The sequence below is a fragment of the Haliaeetus leucocephalus genome, unplaced genomic scaffold (genome assembly GCF_000737465.1).
Source record: "Haliaeetus leucocephalus isolate CR32 unplaced genomic scaffold, Haliaeetus_leucocephalus-4.0 Scaffold517, whole genome shotgun sequence".
Classification (NCBI taxonomy): Eukaryota; Metazoa; Chordata; class Aves; order Accipitriformes; family Accipitridae; genus Haliaeetus; species Haliaeetus leucocephalus.
In genome coordinates this window covers 6568366-6582545 of record NW_010972953.1, presented here as the reverse complement: position 1 = coordinate 6582545, position 14180 = coordinate 6568366, and the positions used below count along the sequence as shown (strand labels likewise).

At 57.0% G+C, this 14180-nt stretch overlaps 1 protein-coding gene across 1 annotated transcript in view; it reads left to right on the top strand.

The window, feature by feature from the left end:
- The window catches only part of NKAIN1 (Na+/K+ transporting ATPase interacting 1), a 36214-nt gene extending 22385 nt beyond the window's left edge, over window positions 1-13829 (top strand). The window contains exons 2-7 of the mRNA XM_010576377.1: window positions 3993-4130; window positions 4333-4413; window positions 6622-6819; window positions 7639-7699; window positions 10619-10700; window positions 13820-13829. Of these exons, the coding sequence (XP_010574679.1) occupies window positions 3993-4130; window positions 4333-4413; window positions 6622-6819; window positions 7639-7699; window positions 10619-10700; window positions 13820-13829 (570 nt within the window). The remainder of the gene's footprint in view (window positions 1-3992; window positions 4131-4332; window positions 4414-6621; window positions 6820-7638; window positions 7700-10618; window positions 10701-13819) is intronic.
- Window positions 13830-14180: the final 351 nt, after the last annotated feature.

The following is a 14180-nucleotide window of genomic DNA, read 5'->3' as shown; positions in this document are numbered from 1 at the left end:
TCAATATATAAAGGGGGCTTACAAGAAAAATAGAGAGAGACTTTTTACCAGGGCCTGTAGTGACAAGACGAGGGGCAACGGTTCAAACTGAAAGAGGGTAGGGTTAGACTGGACACAGGGAAGAAACATTGTATGGTGAGGTTGGTGAGACACTGGAACAGGTTGCCCAGAGAGGCTGTGGATGCCCCATCCCTGCAAGTGTTCAAGGCCAGGTTGGATGGGGCTTTGAGCAACCTGGTCTAGTGGAAGGTGTCCCTGCCCATGGCAGGGGGTTGGACTAGATAGTCTTCAAAAGGCCCTCCAACCGAACCCATCCTGTGATTCTCTGATTCCAAGAGAGCAAAAATGACATCTGCTGGGCAAGAAGATTTCTGTTTTAATACTGCAGCAGGTTGGAGAGTGCTGGGTTGGGGATGCTCTTCCCAAGGCCCAACGCTGCCCAGCTGGGTTGCAGGAGGAATTTCCAACCTCAAAATATCAAATCTGGTGGGGATGGGACATGGGGGAAGGTACTCACCAGTGTCTGTGCACAGCCGGACTGGGATTCATCTCTTCCATCCTTGTCATGGGGATTAAAAAGGACTAGGAAACCCCACCGAGTAACAGGATGGGTCTGAGGAAGGTGAAGGTGCCATAACCAAGGGGTGATGTGGGGACAGGTCAGCTCCTTCCCACTTGAATTTGGTGCCAGCACCCTTGAAAAATCCCATTTTCTTCCAATTCTGCCTCACTGGTTCTGCCTGTCCAGAGCCCCCAGGCTGAGCCCCAGCAGCTCCCTGTCCCCAGGGGGCTGCGCACGTGTCCCCTCCTGCCACGGTCCTTCCCAGGGACTGCCATACAGTGATGGAGCCCTATCCCTGCGTCTCGCCCACTTCGATTTCTTGATTAAAATAAAATCATTGCAGGCAACGCGTTTCAATTAGCAGCACTCTGGTGCGCGCCTGCCCCCGACTAATTGATGTGATTTGCTGCAAAGGGAACTTTTGGGGCCGATCGATAAACTAGAGTGTTTAATTAAGAGGGAGCCCTAAAACTCATTGCATTGATCGGCTGCAGGTTTATCTTAATTAGTAGCAGGATGGTGTGTGGTTCCTGGTCCCGCACCCCCAGGAGCATCACAGCTTCGATGGCGGAGCAGCGGTAAGAGCTGAAAGGGGAGAGCAGGGTATTAATGAGGGTGGGTTGTTAATGGGGCTGCTATTAGTATGGGAAATACCCCTTACAGGAGGAGGACAGCCTGAGGAGGATGCTCTGAGCTCCACAAGTCACCTAGGTTTGTGGGGGTTGGATGCCACCGGTCCCCAAGTTGCTCGAGGTTTCTTGTGGAGCACGCTGAGAGCTTGCAGAGTCCCTTGCCATGCTTGCAGCCTTGCAGCCAGGCTTGCTCACTGCTTTTGCTTCAATTATGGCCACCGTTGACGAACAGCTGGGGGTGGCTGCATGAAAAGCCGGCTGTCTTGAAGTTTGCTGCCGGGGGACATCTCACCCCCAAAGGATCAGGGGAGGATGCTCCAGGTGCTGGAGCAGCCTGGGGTCTGCAGTGAGCGAGCCGTGAGAAGTGCTTAGAGCAAGCCAGGAGCATCGGTCTGAGCTGAAGACGGTGCTCATTCAGCCCCACGGTGACCCGTGCGAGGATTTCCAAATCTGTGCCCCCCACTTCCCCTGGAGCATGGCTGTGCCTCAGTTTCCCCACTCATGAAACTGGGCGTAAGGCTGCTGAGCTGCCCTTGAGATGCCCTTGGCGCTTTGCAGTCAGCAAAAGCCAGGGGAGCTGCAGCCGCAGACTCACCACGTTTTGTGCTGTGTCTCTGTATTTTCCTTAACTTTAAGCAGGATCTGACAAGGCTAAAAAACCAAGATTTGCTTTTCAGGTGGAGGGAATATGCTTAAATAACAGCACACACAAAGCAGCATTTTACCTGCCAGGCAGCTCTGACAACATTTTTCGGCGCAGTTAGCAGCCCTTGCTCTTCTGTGGGGAGACTGTGTTGTTTGCCACTAATTTTGCCTCTCATTGGAATGAAGAAGGATTCAATTCAACCAGGCTCTTCCCAACTCCATCTCCTTCAGCCTGTCCTGGCTCGATGGGCTGGAATTAAGGAGCCATGAGGGTGAAAGCGCATCGCTCCGGCTCCATGGGATGCTCTGAGAGGCTCTTCCCAGCCCCATCCCTCGGTTTGGAGACTCACCGGTACCCAAAACTCACAGCCTTCACATCTAGTTCCTGCTAAGCAGCTCTGTCAACAGTCACCAGATCGATGGATGGCTATAAAATGCCGAGCACCGTGCTCCTTGTATCATTTATTATTTACATTCCTCAATTTAAAAGATTTACGACCTGGTTGTAAGTATTTCCAAAGGCCGTTTCCTTAGAGAGTTTAAATAGCGTGGAAGTGAATTAAGCCTCAATGCAAACAGCCTTGGTCCTGGCCCTGTGGATCCAGGGGCTGCCCAGGCTCAGCTGCTCCATGCCTTTGCATCACCTTTAATTGAAACCGGGGTCCTGCCAGCATGGATCCAGCAGATCCTAGCCCGGGGTAGGGTAGGGAATGGGATATCATGGACCTCAGCTCTGCCTTTGGCTTTCCACCTGCTGGCAGAATGGAGCTGGGCTAAAATAGGCATTAATTAGAGCCCTTGCTAAGCCAATTCAATGAATGCGTGATGCTTTATGGATGGGGAAACTGAGGCACAGCTGGCAGTTGCACACACAGATGCGTTAGCCGTGGCTCATCGTCACAAAACACTTAGGGAAGGACTTTTGCCACCTCATTTATTTCCCCCTGTAATTAGGACACATTAAGTCGGGCTGGATGGGCAGGGATGCTGCGGGGCCCTGGGGCAGCCCAGTGGCCATAACCCCCATGGGAGTTTCAGGGAGCACCAGGATGGAGCTCCCCTAAATCCAGATCACCGGGGGAAGCTGCCGGTGAATGGTGGGGGGATGTAAAGCCCATTTTCTCCTGCACTTTTCAGGATAAACTCTTCTCTGCCAGGATGAGAGGCATTGCACTGGGAGGGGAAACTGAGGCACGGTGCTGCGGGGAGGACTCGGGACCCCAGAGCTCTCAGCGTTTATCTGGGGTGAATCTGGGGCATCTCAAAGAACAATGAGACAGGGCTGGGCTGTCAAAAAGATAAATATAAAGAGGTTTTTTGGTTTGCAAGTCTGCTGGAGACACAGCTCGCTGCAGCCCTGTCCCCGCGCCCTTGGGGATTGTGGCATCTGATGCACCCTGAAGTTCTCTGAAAGTTCCCTGAAAAAACACAGCCTCATCAAATCTCCATTTTTTAACTTAAAACCATCGGCAGATGCTCCAGCACTCCCACCTCACCTTTGCTACCACCTTTCTTTAAGCTAATCCTGTAATTAAGAGTAATAGACCCCGAGCTGGTAGCAAATAGAGCCATAAATAAGCACTGGGATAACAGGCAGACCACATGAGCTACTGTCCCTAATTTTGCATGCCGTGCGATTTATTAAGCTGTGTCACGTCCTTATTTATGGATTACAAACAATAATGGCAATCAAAACTCAATGGTGTTAAATGGGAAGGCACACGATGAGCTGGTGAGGATAGGCAGAAAAACCACTTGCAAAATACCAGGACCCGGTGCACGACCTGAGCAGATTTTCCCCTGGACAAGCTGAGCTCAGGGATAAACCCATCCTGAAGGGTGATTTTCAGCAGTGCCCGAGACCTGAGCAGTGGGGAAACTGAGGCACAGAGGGTGCTGGCAGGACGACAAGCTGACGTCTCCTTGCTTTCCCCTTCTCAGTTCCAGATATTCCTAATAACCCCTTGCTTGCCACCATGCATTTGCCCACCACTGGCCGATTCATCACGCAGACATTTCAGCCTATCGCAACTAATTATCCATGGGATTTCCCATTAATTACCAGCTGCTCTTTGCCTTTAGCATCCCAGGAGCTGCTGCGGTGACCGATGCCCTGCTTTAATACCTACAACCCCTCCTTTGCTCTGTTGCAGGTAGCGGCACTGGAGAGGCAGATCTTTGATTTCCTGGGCTACCAGTGGGCACCCATCCTGGCTAATTTTTTACACATCATGGCCGTTATTTTGGGTATTTTTGGGACCATCCAGTACAGATCCAAATACCTCATGATGGTAGGTACCACCGCAGATGCTGGTCCCCATGCCCAGGTGCAGCATCGTCACCCCCCGGGGATGGCTCAGCCCCAGGTCCCCTCCCATATCCAAACCCAAATCCCTGTGGATCCGGTGGGATCCAGTGAGCAGGGTGGAGGGGGGATGGACCGGCGGATGTCCGTTTGGAATGGCATGCCCTGACCGGCTCTCTTCTCGGCAGTACGCGGTGTGGCTGGTGCTGTGGGTCGGCTGGAACGCCTTCATCATCTGCTTCTACCTGGAGGTCGGACGTTTGTCGCAGGTAATGTCCCCACCTGCCTCCTCTTCCTCCCTCCATCCTCCTTCTCTTCATCCCTCCATCCTCCTTCCCTCTCTGTCTTCCCATCCTTCCTGCTGTCCTTCCTCCTCCTTCCCCTGCTCCACAGCTCTGCCCCTCAAAAGGGACCCAGAGCCTGTGGGTGCTCCCACCCTGGCAGCAGAGCACCCACCTGGGACGGTGGGACGGACGGACGGATGGTTCAGGCCAAGGTGGTGGGGGGGAGGCTTTGTAGCGGGAGTGCAAAATTAATGAGGCTGATGAGTCGGGAATTGCAGGACGCTCGTTAATCACCAGGATGCCCTCAGCACTGCTGGGGTTTATGGGGTGCAGAAATTGGACGGTGCCATTCCCTAATGTGGCAGTGAGGAGAGAAAGCGGAGAAAGGACACAGGGACTGGGGACAAGCAATGACAGGAAAGTTTGGGGCAGGGTCTCCGGCGGCTCGGCTCGTGGTGCAGGCAGGGATGGGCAAGGCAGCGGGGTGGGGAGGAGGAGACCCCCCCTCCTGCAGATTCCCAATTTTCCTGGGTCTTCTGGGGCTCTGCAAATGCTCCTCAGCCCCGGAGCACCCAGCAGCATCAGGAGAGCAGCTGGACATCGTTAATGGCTTTGAAAAGTCACCCGGTGGCGATGGGAGTGAGGATGTGAGCAGGGCTGTGCCTCTCCATGTCTCTCTGCCCCATGCTGGGCTATTAAATTGTAGCTCTTACACGAAAAAGAGCAAAACTTAATGTAGTGATGATGCATCGCTAGATGGTTTGAGCATCCTCAGCCCGTGTTTGGGGTACCCGTGCTGAGGATGTGCCCCACTCTGGCATCCCGCTCCCAGCTCTGAGGAGCTCAGGGCATCACAGAGGGCTTGGGGAAACAGGCTTCTGCTCACTCTGTGGCTGCCCACAGCTGGGAAAAGGGCTTCTTGGGGGGCTTGATGGATGAAACCATCTTCCCATGTTGCGACAGGTCATTTGAGGCTTTTCTAAAAAGCTGAAATGCTGGATACGTGCAGCAGGCACGAAGGATGCAAGAGGGGAGGATTCACTCCCACTGAGTGTTTTCGGTGGAAATCCCCAATCTCTCAGAAATGCTGCAATGCCAGAACACCCCCTCTTTGTGCTTCCCAGCATCCAAACCCACATCCTTTGGCTTTAGAAACCAAAACCCACTTTCTATTTTTTCCACTCTCACCAGCAAATATCTTTTGATCCCAGATTGTTGATTTCCTACAAAGAATGCTCAACGGGTTTCCCAGCCCCCTGCAGACCCAAGAGCTGGTGGTGCAGAGATGGTCTGGGAGGATCCTCTATGGGGTGGGTGCTCACTCAGCTGTGCCAGGAGGACCTTCCATGGGGTGGGTGCTCACCCAGTCATGCTGCTGCTGCCTGCAGGAGCCCTGCGCTGGGGCTGCATCCCAACCCATGCAGTCCCCATCTCCCTGCCGGATCCACGGTCCACAGGCATTGGCATCGAACATGCCATGGTGCACCCTGGGATTGAGCCCAGGAGCTTGATCTCACTCGAGCCTGCTATGGGGAGGGCACAGGCAGGGGCTGGGGGATTAGCCCTGCGTCTTATCTGACCCTGGTGAGAGCCCACAGCCGTGCCTTGCAGCGGGGAGGCTGCTGCCACCTCAGAGCTGCTGGAGATGAAACAGGGAGAGCCCCAAAGCCTGGTAATGGGCTTACAAGGAGGGGACGTCTGTGAGCAAGGCCCCTGCAAGGCTCCGTGTGGATGGGGTTGGGGGATGGCACCCCAAAACCCCAGGGGAAGCAGAGGGGATTGCCCTGCATCCCTGGACCATGCTGGCGGGGTGATCCTGTGGTCCCATCTTGCAGATGGCTCGATGCAGTTGGCAGCATCACAAGTGCTGCTTCCCCACCTCAAGGCCAAGCTGCCACGCTGGTGACCGCTCCGTGACATCCATGAGGGCACCTGGACATCATGGAGCACCTGGGTGCTGCTTGACCAAATGGTCCATGATGCCAGTGTGGGAGGAAGCCACAAACCTCCGGAACACTGGCTGTGGGTTAGGGAGATGCAGGGGTTTGTTGGCCACACTGCATTGACATGGTCTGGGTGGGTGCAATGCTCATGGAGCTTCCTTGGGCTGGAAAAGCCCATTTTCTGGCCACCTCCTCTGCAAAGAACCTCAGTTCCACAGTCTGTGCCTCCTCCTCTGCTCCCCTCCCGCAGGACCGAGACTTCATCATGACCTTCAATACCTCACTGCACCGCTCATGGTGGATGGAGAACGGGCCGGGCTGCCTGGTGACGCCGGTGATGAACTCCAACCTGGCACCTGAGGACCATCACGTCATCACCGTCAGCGGCTGCCTGCTTGACTACCAGTACATCGAGGTAGTGAGCAGTGCCACGCAGATATTCCTGGCGGTAAGGGCAGCTGCTGGCATCTTCCCTCCTCACCCCGAATTGTGAAGCAAGAGAGGGGGGATGATGGCAGGGACCGGGACAGGCAGAACCGTCGTGGTCCAACTGGAGATGTCCCACCGTGCCATCACGCATCAGTGCCCATTTATAGCATCAAGGGTGGCGTTGGCTCAGAGCTGGGAAGAGAGGAGCAGATGGAGCCCATGCTAGCACCCCGGGGGTGCTGCCCGCCCCAAAACCTGGCAGGCTGTGGGCTGGATGCTGCAGGAATCAGGGGGGTTTCGGTGTAACGCGTGCAGGAGCAACGTTGCTGGAGTGTGAGCTGGTGGGATGTGCTGCACACTGGAAAGGGAGAGCCCCTGCTTCCCAGTGGCTGTCTCACCCCATTGGGAAGGGGACACACCTGGATGCAAAGCTCCTGGGGAGCCTTGGGGGGCTGTAAGAAAATAAAGGTTTAAAGGGAATTGGGGTCCAGAGCAGCTACCATGCACCCACCAAAGGGGTACCCAGTGCTAGGTGGGGCTCAGCACCCTCTGCACTGCTATCCCAGTGCGATGCCAGCCCGTTCCCCCTAGGGCCACCACCCTTGTCGCCCCGGTGCAGCTGAAACCATCCGACCTCACTACATCCCAAATCAGCACCCGGACCCACCGGAGATGGGCTCCAGCACCATGGCAGCCCTGATCCTGCCCGGGGTCCCCACAGGATGCTCCCAGGCATCCACCTCACAGCACCCACCTCCATCCCCCCACCAGTACCCTGCTGGTCGTGGCATCCATCACCCCCATAACCGACTTGTCTCTGCTCACTTTTGTTTCGCAGCTCTTTGGCTTTGTCTACGCCTGCTATGTCAGCAAAGTGTTCCTGGAGGAAGAAGACAGCTGTAAGTGCTTCTTGCTCTCAGTCACGGGGAGGGGAGAACCACAGCACTGCAAAAGGGCCTCGGCTGATGCCGGCCAGCACCTTGCCAAGGTGGCAGCTCCCGGCTGGTGATGGGGGAGCGATGCCTGGGTTGCAGGCAGGTGAAGAGATCCCTTTAGTTGGGTTTTTTCCCATTTTTCCATCCCCAATGAGGCAAATGTGCTGGGGTGTGATGTGCCACACCATGCCACCAGCAGTCGCCCCCTCCCAGCCTCAGCGAGGGTGCTGCACCCTGGCCAGGGCTGGGAGAGGAGGGGGACGGGGACACTGAGCCCTGAGCTGCTGCATCTCCTACAGGATTGCAGCACTCACGACTTTTGGGTGCAGGAACGGGACAGTTTCATGCAACGTGTAGGGTCAGGCTTTGTCCCCACACCAGCCCATGACGAGGCTGAGATGGTCCCCGGTCGCTGGTCTCCGCACCAGCATTGCGGCACTGAGTCCAGCTCCTGTTGAAGCCGGGATGTTCATCCCCGTGCGTGGCTGCGCAGGGGCGGATTTGGGGCCAGCATCGCTCTTGCTGCTCCCCACTGATCCAAATTCAGAGCGTCTCCTCCGGGACAGAACATCTCCCCCCAGGTCCCTGGTCCGGTGTGGCAGTGGGGAGAATTGCCCTTGCTGTAAAGAGCCCCTTCTAAGCCCTGATAAATTCATGGCGAATGCTCCTCCTGGTGTGGATCCAGCCCCATGGGGGCTGCAGGAGAGGAGCCGTCCTCCCTGCTCACGGCCCCCGGAACCAGCCGTCACCTGCCTCCTCCTTTCGACAGCCACCTGGGGCTTGGGGACAATGAAATGGGAAATATTATGTCCCCCTGGCCAGCATCCCCACAGGCAGTGGGGTGGTAGAGCCCTCCTCTCCACCTCGAGGTTTTTCACCCCAAAGCAGGGGGAAACCCAGCAATTTAAGCAAAGTTACAGGCTAATGTTTATACAATCTATATTGTGCTTTCCGATCTGACAACGATCCCTGCAAACACCCCTCCGGAAGCGCTGAGCACCCCAGCCCCAATTAACCAGGTGGTTAAGGCTGTAGCCATCCAACCGCATTAAATGCTCATCTGCCATTAATTAATTCGCACCAGCTGGCAGCTCCCAGCAGCCGACCACAGGCAGGGATGTGCCGCAACCGCCAGCACGGCAAAAGCCACCCAGATGCGCTCAGCATTGGGCGCAGCATCGGGATCAGCATCGGTGCCGGTGCCATCGACCCAGAAATGGGCCCAGCCCAGCCCGGGAGATGCCCAGGTTCAGCATCCCCATGTTTTCCCCTCTCTGCCACTGGGAACTGGTGTAGCGGAAAAGGAAAATCTCCGTGTGAAATTGGACACTGCCTGCGGTAATAACTTGTTTCTATACCCGGGGAGCTGGCAAAAGGGTTTATCTACCGCTGCCAGCTTTGAAGCGCGTTTGCATTCAAACAAACTCTCGCATTCAATACACTTTTAATATTAATGCTGCTGGATCCCAAGATTCAAGTGCATCTTTTTTAATGGAATATCTTATTAGATTTGGAAATGGATGGATGGCGTCAAAATTGAGAGCTGGCTGAATATTAAGTCGGGAAGATAAATATCCTGGGAGAACTGGGCTCCCGCCTCGAGCTCGCTGCTCTTTCTTGGACACCTGTGTGCAAACCCACCCAGATCACGGCTCCGTGGGGATTAATAGATTGGTTCTGGGGAGATGGGTTGTGACATAGCACCTGTAACAGCTTGGATACCCCAGCCCGGCCGTGCATGTTGCCTGTTCCTGGGCTGGCTGAGCAGCTGCTGGTTGTGCCCATGGGAGGGTTCAGGGCTGGGGGCACATAGGATGATCATGGAAGAAGTTGGGGCACCCTCAGCCACCCATCGCTCCCACTGCATCGAGCTGAGGTGAAGGGCTGGGGTCTGCCGCCACGATCCCTCTGGCGAATGCCCCGGGGGCTCGTTGGGTGGGTGATGGGCTCTGCTGGCCGGAGAGGATGAACTGCTGGCCTGGAAATCACAGCTGTGAAAACTGATATATTGGTGTCTGCAATTCCGCTAAATGACAGGCTTTAAATGAGATGTAATTCCCCCATAATTCTCCTTAAATGCCCACTCTGGAGACAATGATGGGATAATTTTACCCACTTTGTCCAGCCTGAAGGCAAGGGCTGTTGTGGTGGTGACAAGAAAGCCACAGGGATCTCTGCAAGTTGGTGCGGCTCCTTTCCTTGGTTTCTCGCTGGCACTTTCCTGGGATGCTGCCATGACCTGGGATGTTGCAGCGCTCCAGGATGCTGCTGTGACCTGGGATGCTGCGGTGACCCAGGATGCTGCGGTGACCCAGGATGCTGTGCCTCCCTGGGATGCTGCATTTCCCTGGGATGCTGCTATGACCCCAGATGCTGCCATGACCCGGGATACAGCACTTCCCCAAGATGCTGTGGTGACCTGGGACGCTGCGATGACCCAGGATGTTGTGGTATCCTGGAATGTTGCAGCAGCTTAGGATACTGAACTTCCCTGGGATGCTGCACTTTCCTGGGATGCTGCACTTTCCTGGGATGCTGCTGGGACCTGGGATGCTGCATGTCCCCAGGATGCTGTGGTGACCAGGATGCTGTGGTGACCCAGGATGCTATTGCATACTGAGATGTTGCATTTCCCTGGGATGCTGCACTTGCCTGGGTTGCTGTGGTGACCTGGGATGCTATGCTTCCCTGGGATGAAGCTGCAAACTGTGATGCTGCACTTCCCTGGGATGCTGTGGCAACTTGGGATGCTGCACCTCTCCAAGATGCTGCTGCAACCCGGGATGCTGCATGACCCATGGGTGCCATCGGGGTGGGGGGAGGCAGGGCAATTGCCCCACTGCTCTCCCCAGCTCACCTTGCTGCTCTCCCCCCTCTCCCCAGTCGACTTCATCGGCGGGTTTGACTCCTACGGCTACCAGGCGCCACAGAAGACATCACACCTACAGCTACAGCCGCTCTACACGTGAGTTGGCGCCAGGCCGGGGAAAGCCTTGGGGGTGCTCAGGGATGCAGGAGCCCCTCCAAGGTGCCTCATTGCACCATCATAACCCAAAAGATTTGGGTCTGTGAGTCCGCTCGGCCTCAATATAAAGCCCAGAGGCTCTGTTGGGGCTGGGCGGTTTTAGGGGCGATCGTGCCCTTGTTTTGCTTTTCACTGCTTTTTGTTTGCTGAGACTCAACATGCTGGGGCTGCCCAGGGGGAGCAGCAGCTCTTCAGATAAGTGCAGCTGACTTTTTTTTCCTCTCCCTTACCCATTAAGCTTAACTAGATAAACGCTCAAATGAGATAAGGCTGCAAAATCTAAAGGGATTAGCCTCGTGCGGGCTTTGCCGGGTGCCAAAAATTAATTATATTTTAAGCCTTCTATGCAAATTCAAGGGCACGCCATGCAATTAGAGATGCAAAGAGGGGGCTGCGGTGGAACAAATGCATTTGTGATATTGCTCGGCCCTCCCTGGGTGTTTGGGCACAGACAGTCTCTTGTGTGCCTGCCCCAGTGCATGGGTGCAGGTGAGCACCCATGGGTGCTGTGCCCCCTTGCATTGAGCTGGGGGGGGGGCAGGGGCCCCCCAGCCCTCCGGGTGTGAGCAGAGCATGGCGGGATGGGAGTTTCCCAGGTTGGGTACATGGGTGGTGGCACTGGCGTTTCACCACAGTGTCACCCTGGGGTGGGAGCAGTGCCAGCACCCACATCCTGGGGATTGATGTGGGTGTCCTGCCCTCCCCCAGCCAGCTGCCCACCCTTGGGGGAACCCAGGAGAACGTTGTCCCATGGATGGGACATGTCCCATGGATGGTGTCCCCCAGGGAACCCTTTCAGACCTGCCTTGGTGAGTAGGTGCAAAGCCACCGTGGCAAAGATGGGCAATGGGGAAGGTGGGGACCGGGGGGAGCCCTGCCTGACCCTCTCCTGCCTGCAGCCTCCAGCAGCACGGGGGAAATTGGGGGGCTGCCAGGGGCTGCTGTGGACCCAGAGTTCCCCGATGGCTGCAGGATGAGTGCTGAGAGCTGCAACATTTGGGGATATCGGCAGGAATATCAATTTTAGGTGGGGAGAATGTCAGTTTTAGATATACAGGGGACCCAAAAGCTGATGGCAGAGAAACTCGGCACTGAGATACCAGGATGGGGAGACCTCAGCGGGGTTCAGAGGTGCTGGGGAAATCCCTCTCCTCCCTTTCTGGGAGATGTGTAACCCAGCCCTGTATCCTCTGCAAAACCCAGCCCCCCTCCAGGGCTCCCCTGGCTGCCCAGGACTTGTTTTGGGGTGATGGGGGCGTTGGAGCTGCATGGCTGAGGGCTGGATTTTGTGAAGCCACCCGGGTACCAGAGCATCCCATCCCGAGGTGATGCTGGGGATGGTGCTGCCTGGCTTACCGGCACAGATCCAGCCTCTGGCCTCGCTCCCTGCCTGTGACAACCCCGTGGGCAAGTCCCAAAGCCCTTCGTGGGCAGCGTGTGCTGGGGGCTGCTGGCTCTCACCCTGCCTGCAAGGCTGGCTTGGGCAGTGTTCCTTGTAATTAGATTGCTTCCTAATTAATCAAGCTCACTCCGGCTGCCCACATCCTTGTGGCCTTTCTGCAGGCAGGGCCTGGGAGGGGGGTCACAACCGGGACCCTGCCACCGCGCTGCCAGCTCCCCCCTGCCCGCAGCCTCCTCCATCCTACCCCAGCAGCTCATTAATAACCCACCACCTAATTAATGCAGCTATAATTTATATCAAGGCACCTCGATCACCCTGACAGCGGCAGTAGGTCAGGCTCATGGACCCCGAGGTGGGAGATGCTGGGTTCTGCGGTGGCACGATGACAGCCGGGGGGACCCAACGGGGTCCTGGGACAGCAGTAACCCCATCTCGGAGAGGGGGACACCGGGGGGTCTAGCTGCCACCCATCACTGGTGAAAAGATGTACAAGGTGCTGTCCAGGCTCAGTGGAGTGGATCCGGCCACTTGTATCCCCAGGGGAGAGCCGGGCAGGACAGAGCGTGGCTGCTGTCCTAGCCTGAGAAATTAAAGCTTATTCTGCAGTTACCAATTAGCTATAATTGGATTAACGTCGGGCGCGGGGGAGGGTTTCCACCCAGCGGAAGGAGGAGGACGTACTATGCCAGCACCCGCTTCTTGTCCCCCTGGGTCCCTCCTGCCCATCCAGGGTGGCACTGGGTCCTCACCCACGTCGTGTCCCCCTGCCAGGCCGGGAGCTCTCACCTCCAGTAGGGCATCGGGAAGGGGGGAAATGCAGGTTGGGAGCAGGTAGCTGAGACCTGGGCAGTTGTGACAGGGGTGTGCGGGAGTGGGGTCTGCAGGTGCAGCCAGGGCCGTGGGTGTGCGCCAGGATCCGGCTTCCCACAGCACTGGCTTTCCCCACGCATTTTAGACGTGCAGGTGTACATAGGGAGATGCACAGCAATGCCCGTGCATGCACACATGTGCACGCACAGACCTGCCTGCGCACACACTCGTGTGCAGACACACTCTCACATGCCTGCACACGCTTGTGCACCCACCTGCACGCACCCGCACACACCTGCAGGCACATGCATATGCCTGCACGCAGCTGCGCATGCTCGTGCACACATGCGCACACATGCACATGCCTGCACACGTGCACAGGGAGCAGCCGGTCTGCAGGCGTGTGCAGCGTCCCCCAGACCCCAGCACCCACCAGCCGCTGCCAAAAGGTGTCCTGCTGGGAGAGAGGGCTGGCAGTGTGCCGGAGCCATGGGCAGCAGGGTCCTGGACCCCTCCGTGACCCCTCTGTGTCCCCTCGGTGCCCGCAAGCAGTCGGGGATGGGTGAGTGGGGCAGCCCCGGTGGCAGTCCCTGTGTCACCGCAGAGGGGGGACATCAACCAGTGGGGGCTTCCCAGCCTGGCCCCAGTTGCTCTCTTACATTTTTGGGGGGTTGAAACAAGGGTGATGGCCATGTGAGAGCCACCCTGGTTCACCCCAGCAGGTCCCTGTCCCCCGGGATGGGCAGCTGGCCGTGGCTCCTTGTCCCCACATGGGGACACGTGGTGGGGACGACCTGCTCGGACTCCGGTCTCACCCCTAACGCCTCCTCTCCCCTTCTCTCCCCAGATCCGGGTAACGTCCTCCTGCCCTGGATCCGGCCCCGGCCCGGCGTGGGAGCCAGAGGCGACAGGACCCCCCTAGAGCAAACTGTCCCACACCCGACGACCCCAGCGAGGGGGGGACAAAACGCCGAGCCGCCCGGTCCCCTCCTGCCCCCCCGCACCTCCACAAGACCCCCAAAAACAGAGACGGGAGCTTCACGTCCATCCCACCCTGGATGCCTCCGAGCCCAAACCACCCACCCACAGCAGGATCGGGGGGGGGCTGGATACGGGGGGACCCCCCCAAGCCGTGCCACCCCCTCGGGCTCCCACAGCCTCCCCAGGATGGGGACATGCGGGGAGGTGGCATTGCTCACTGGACACCG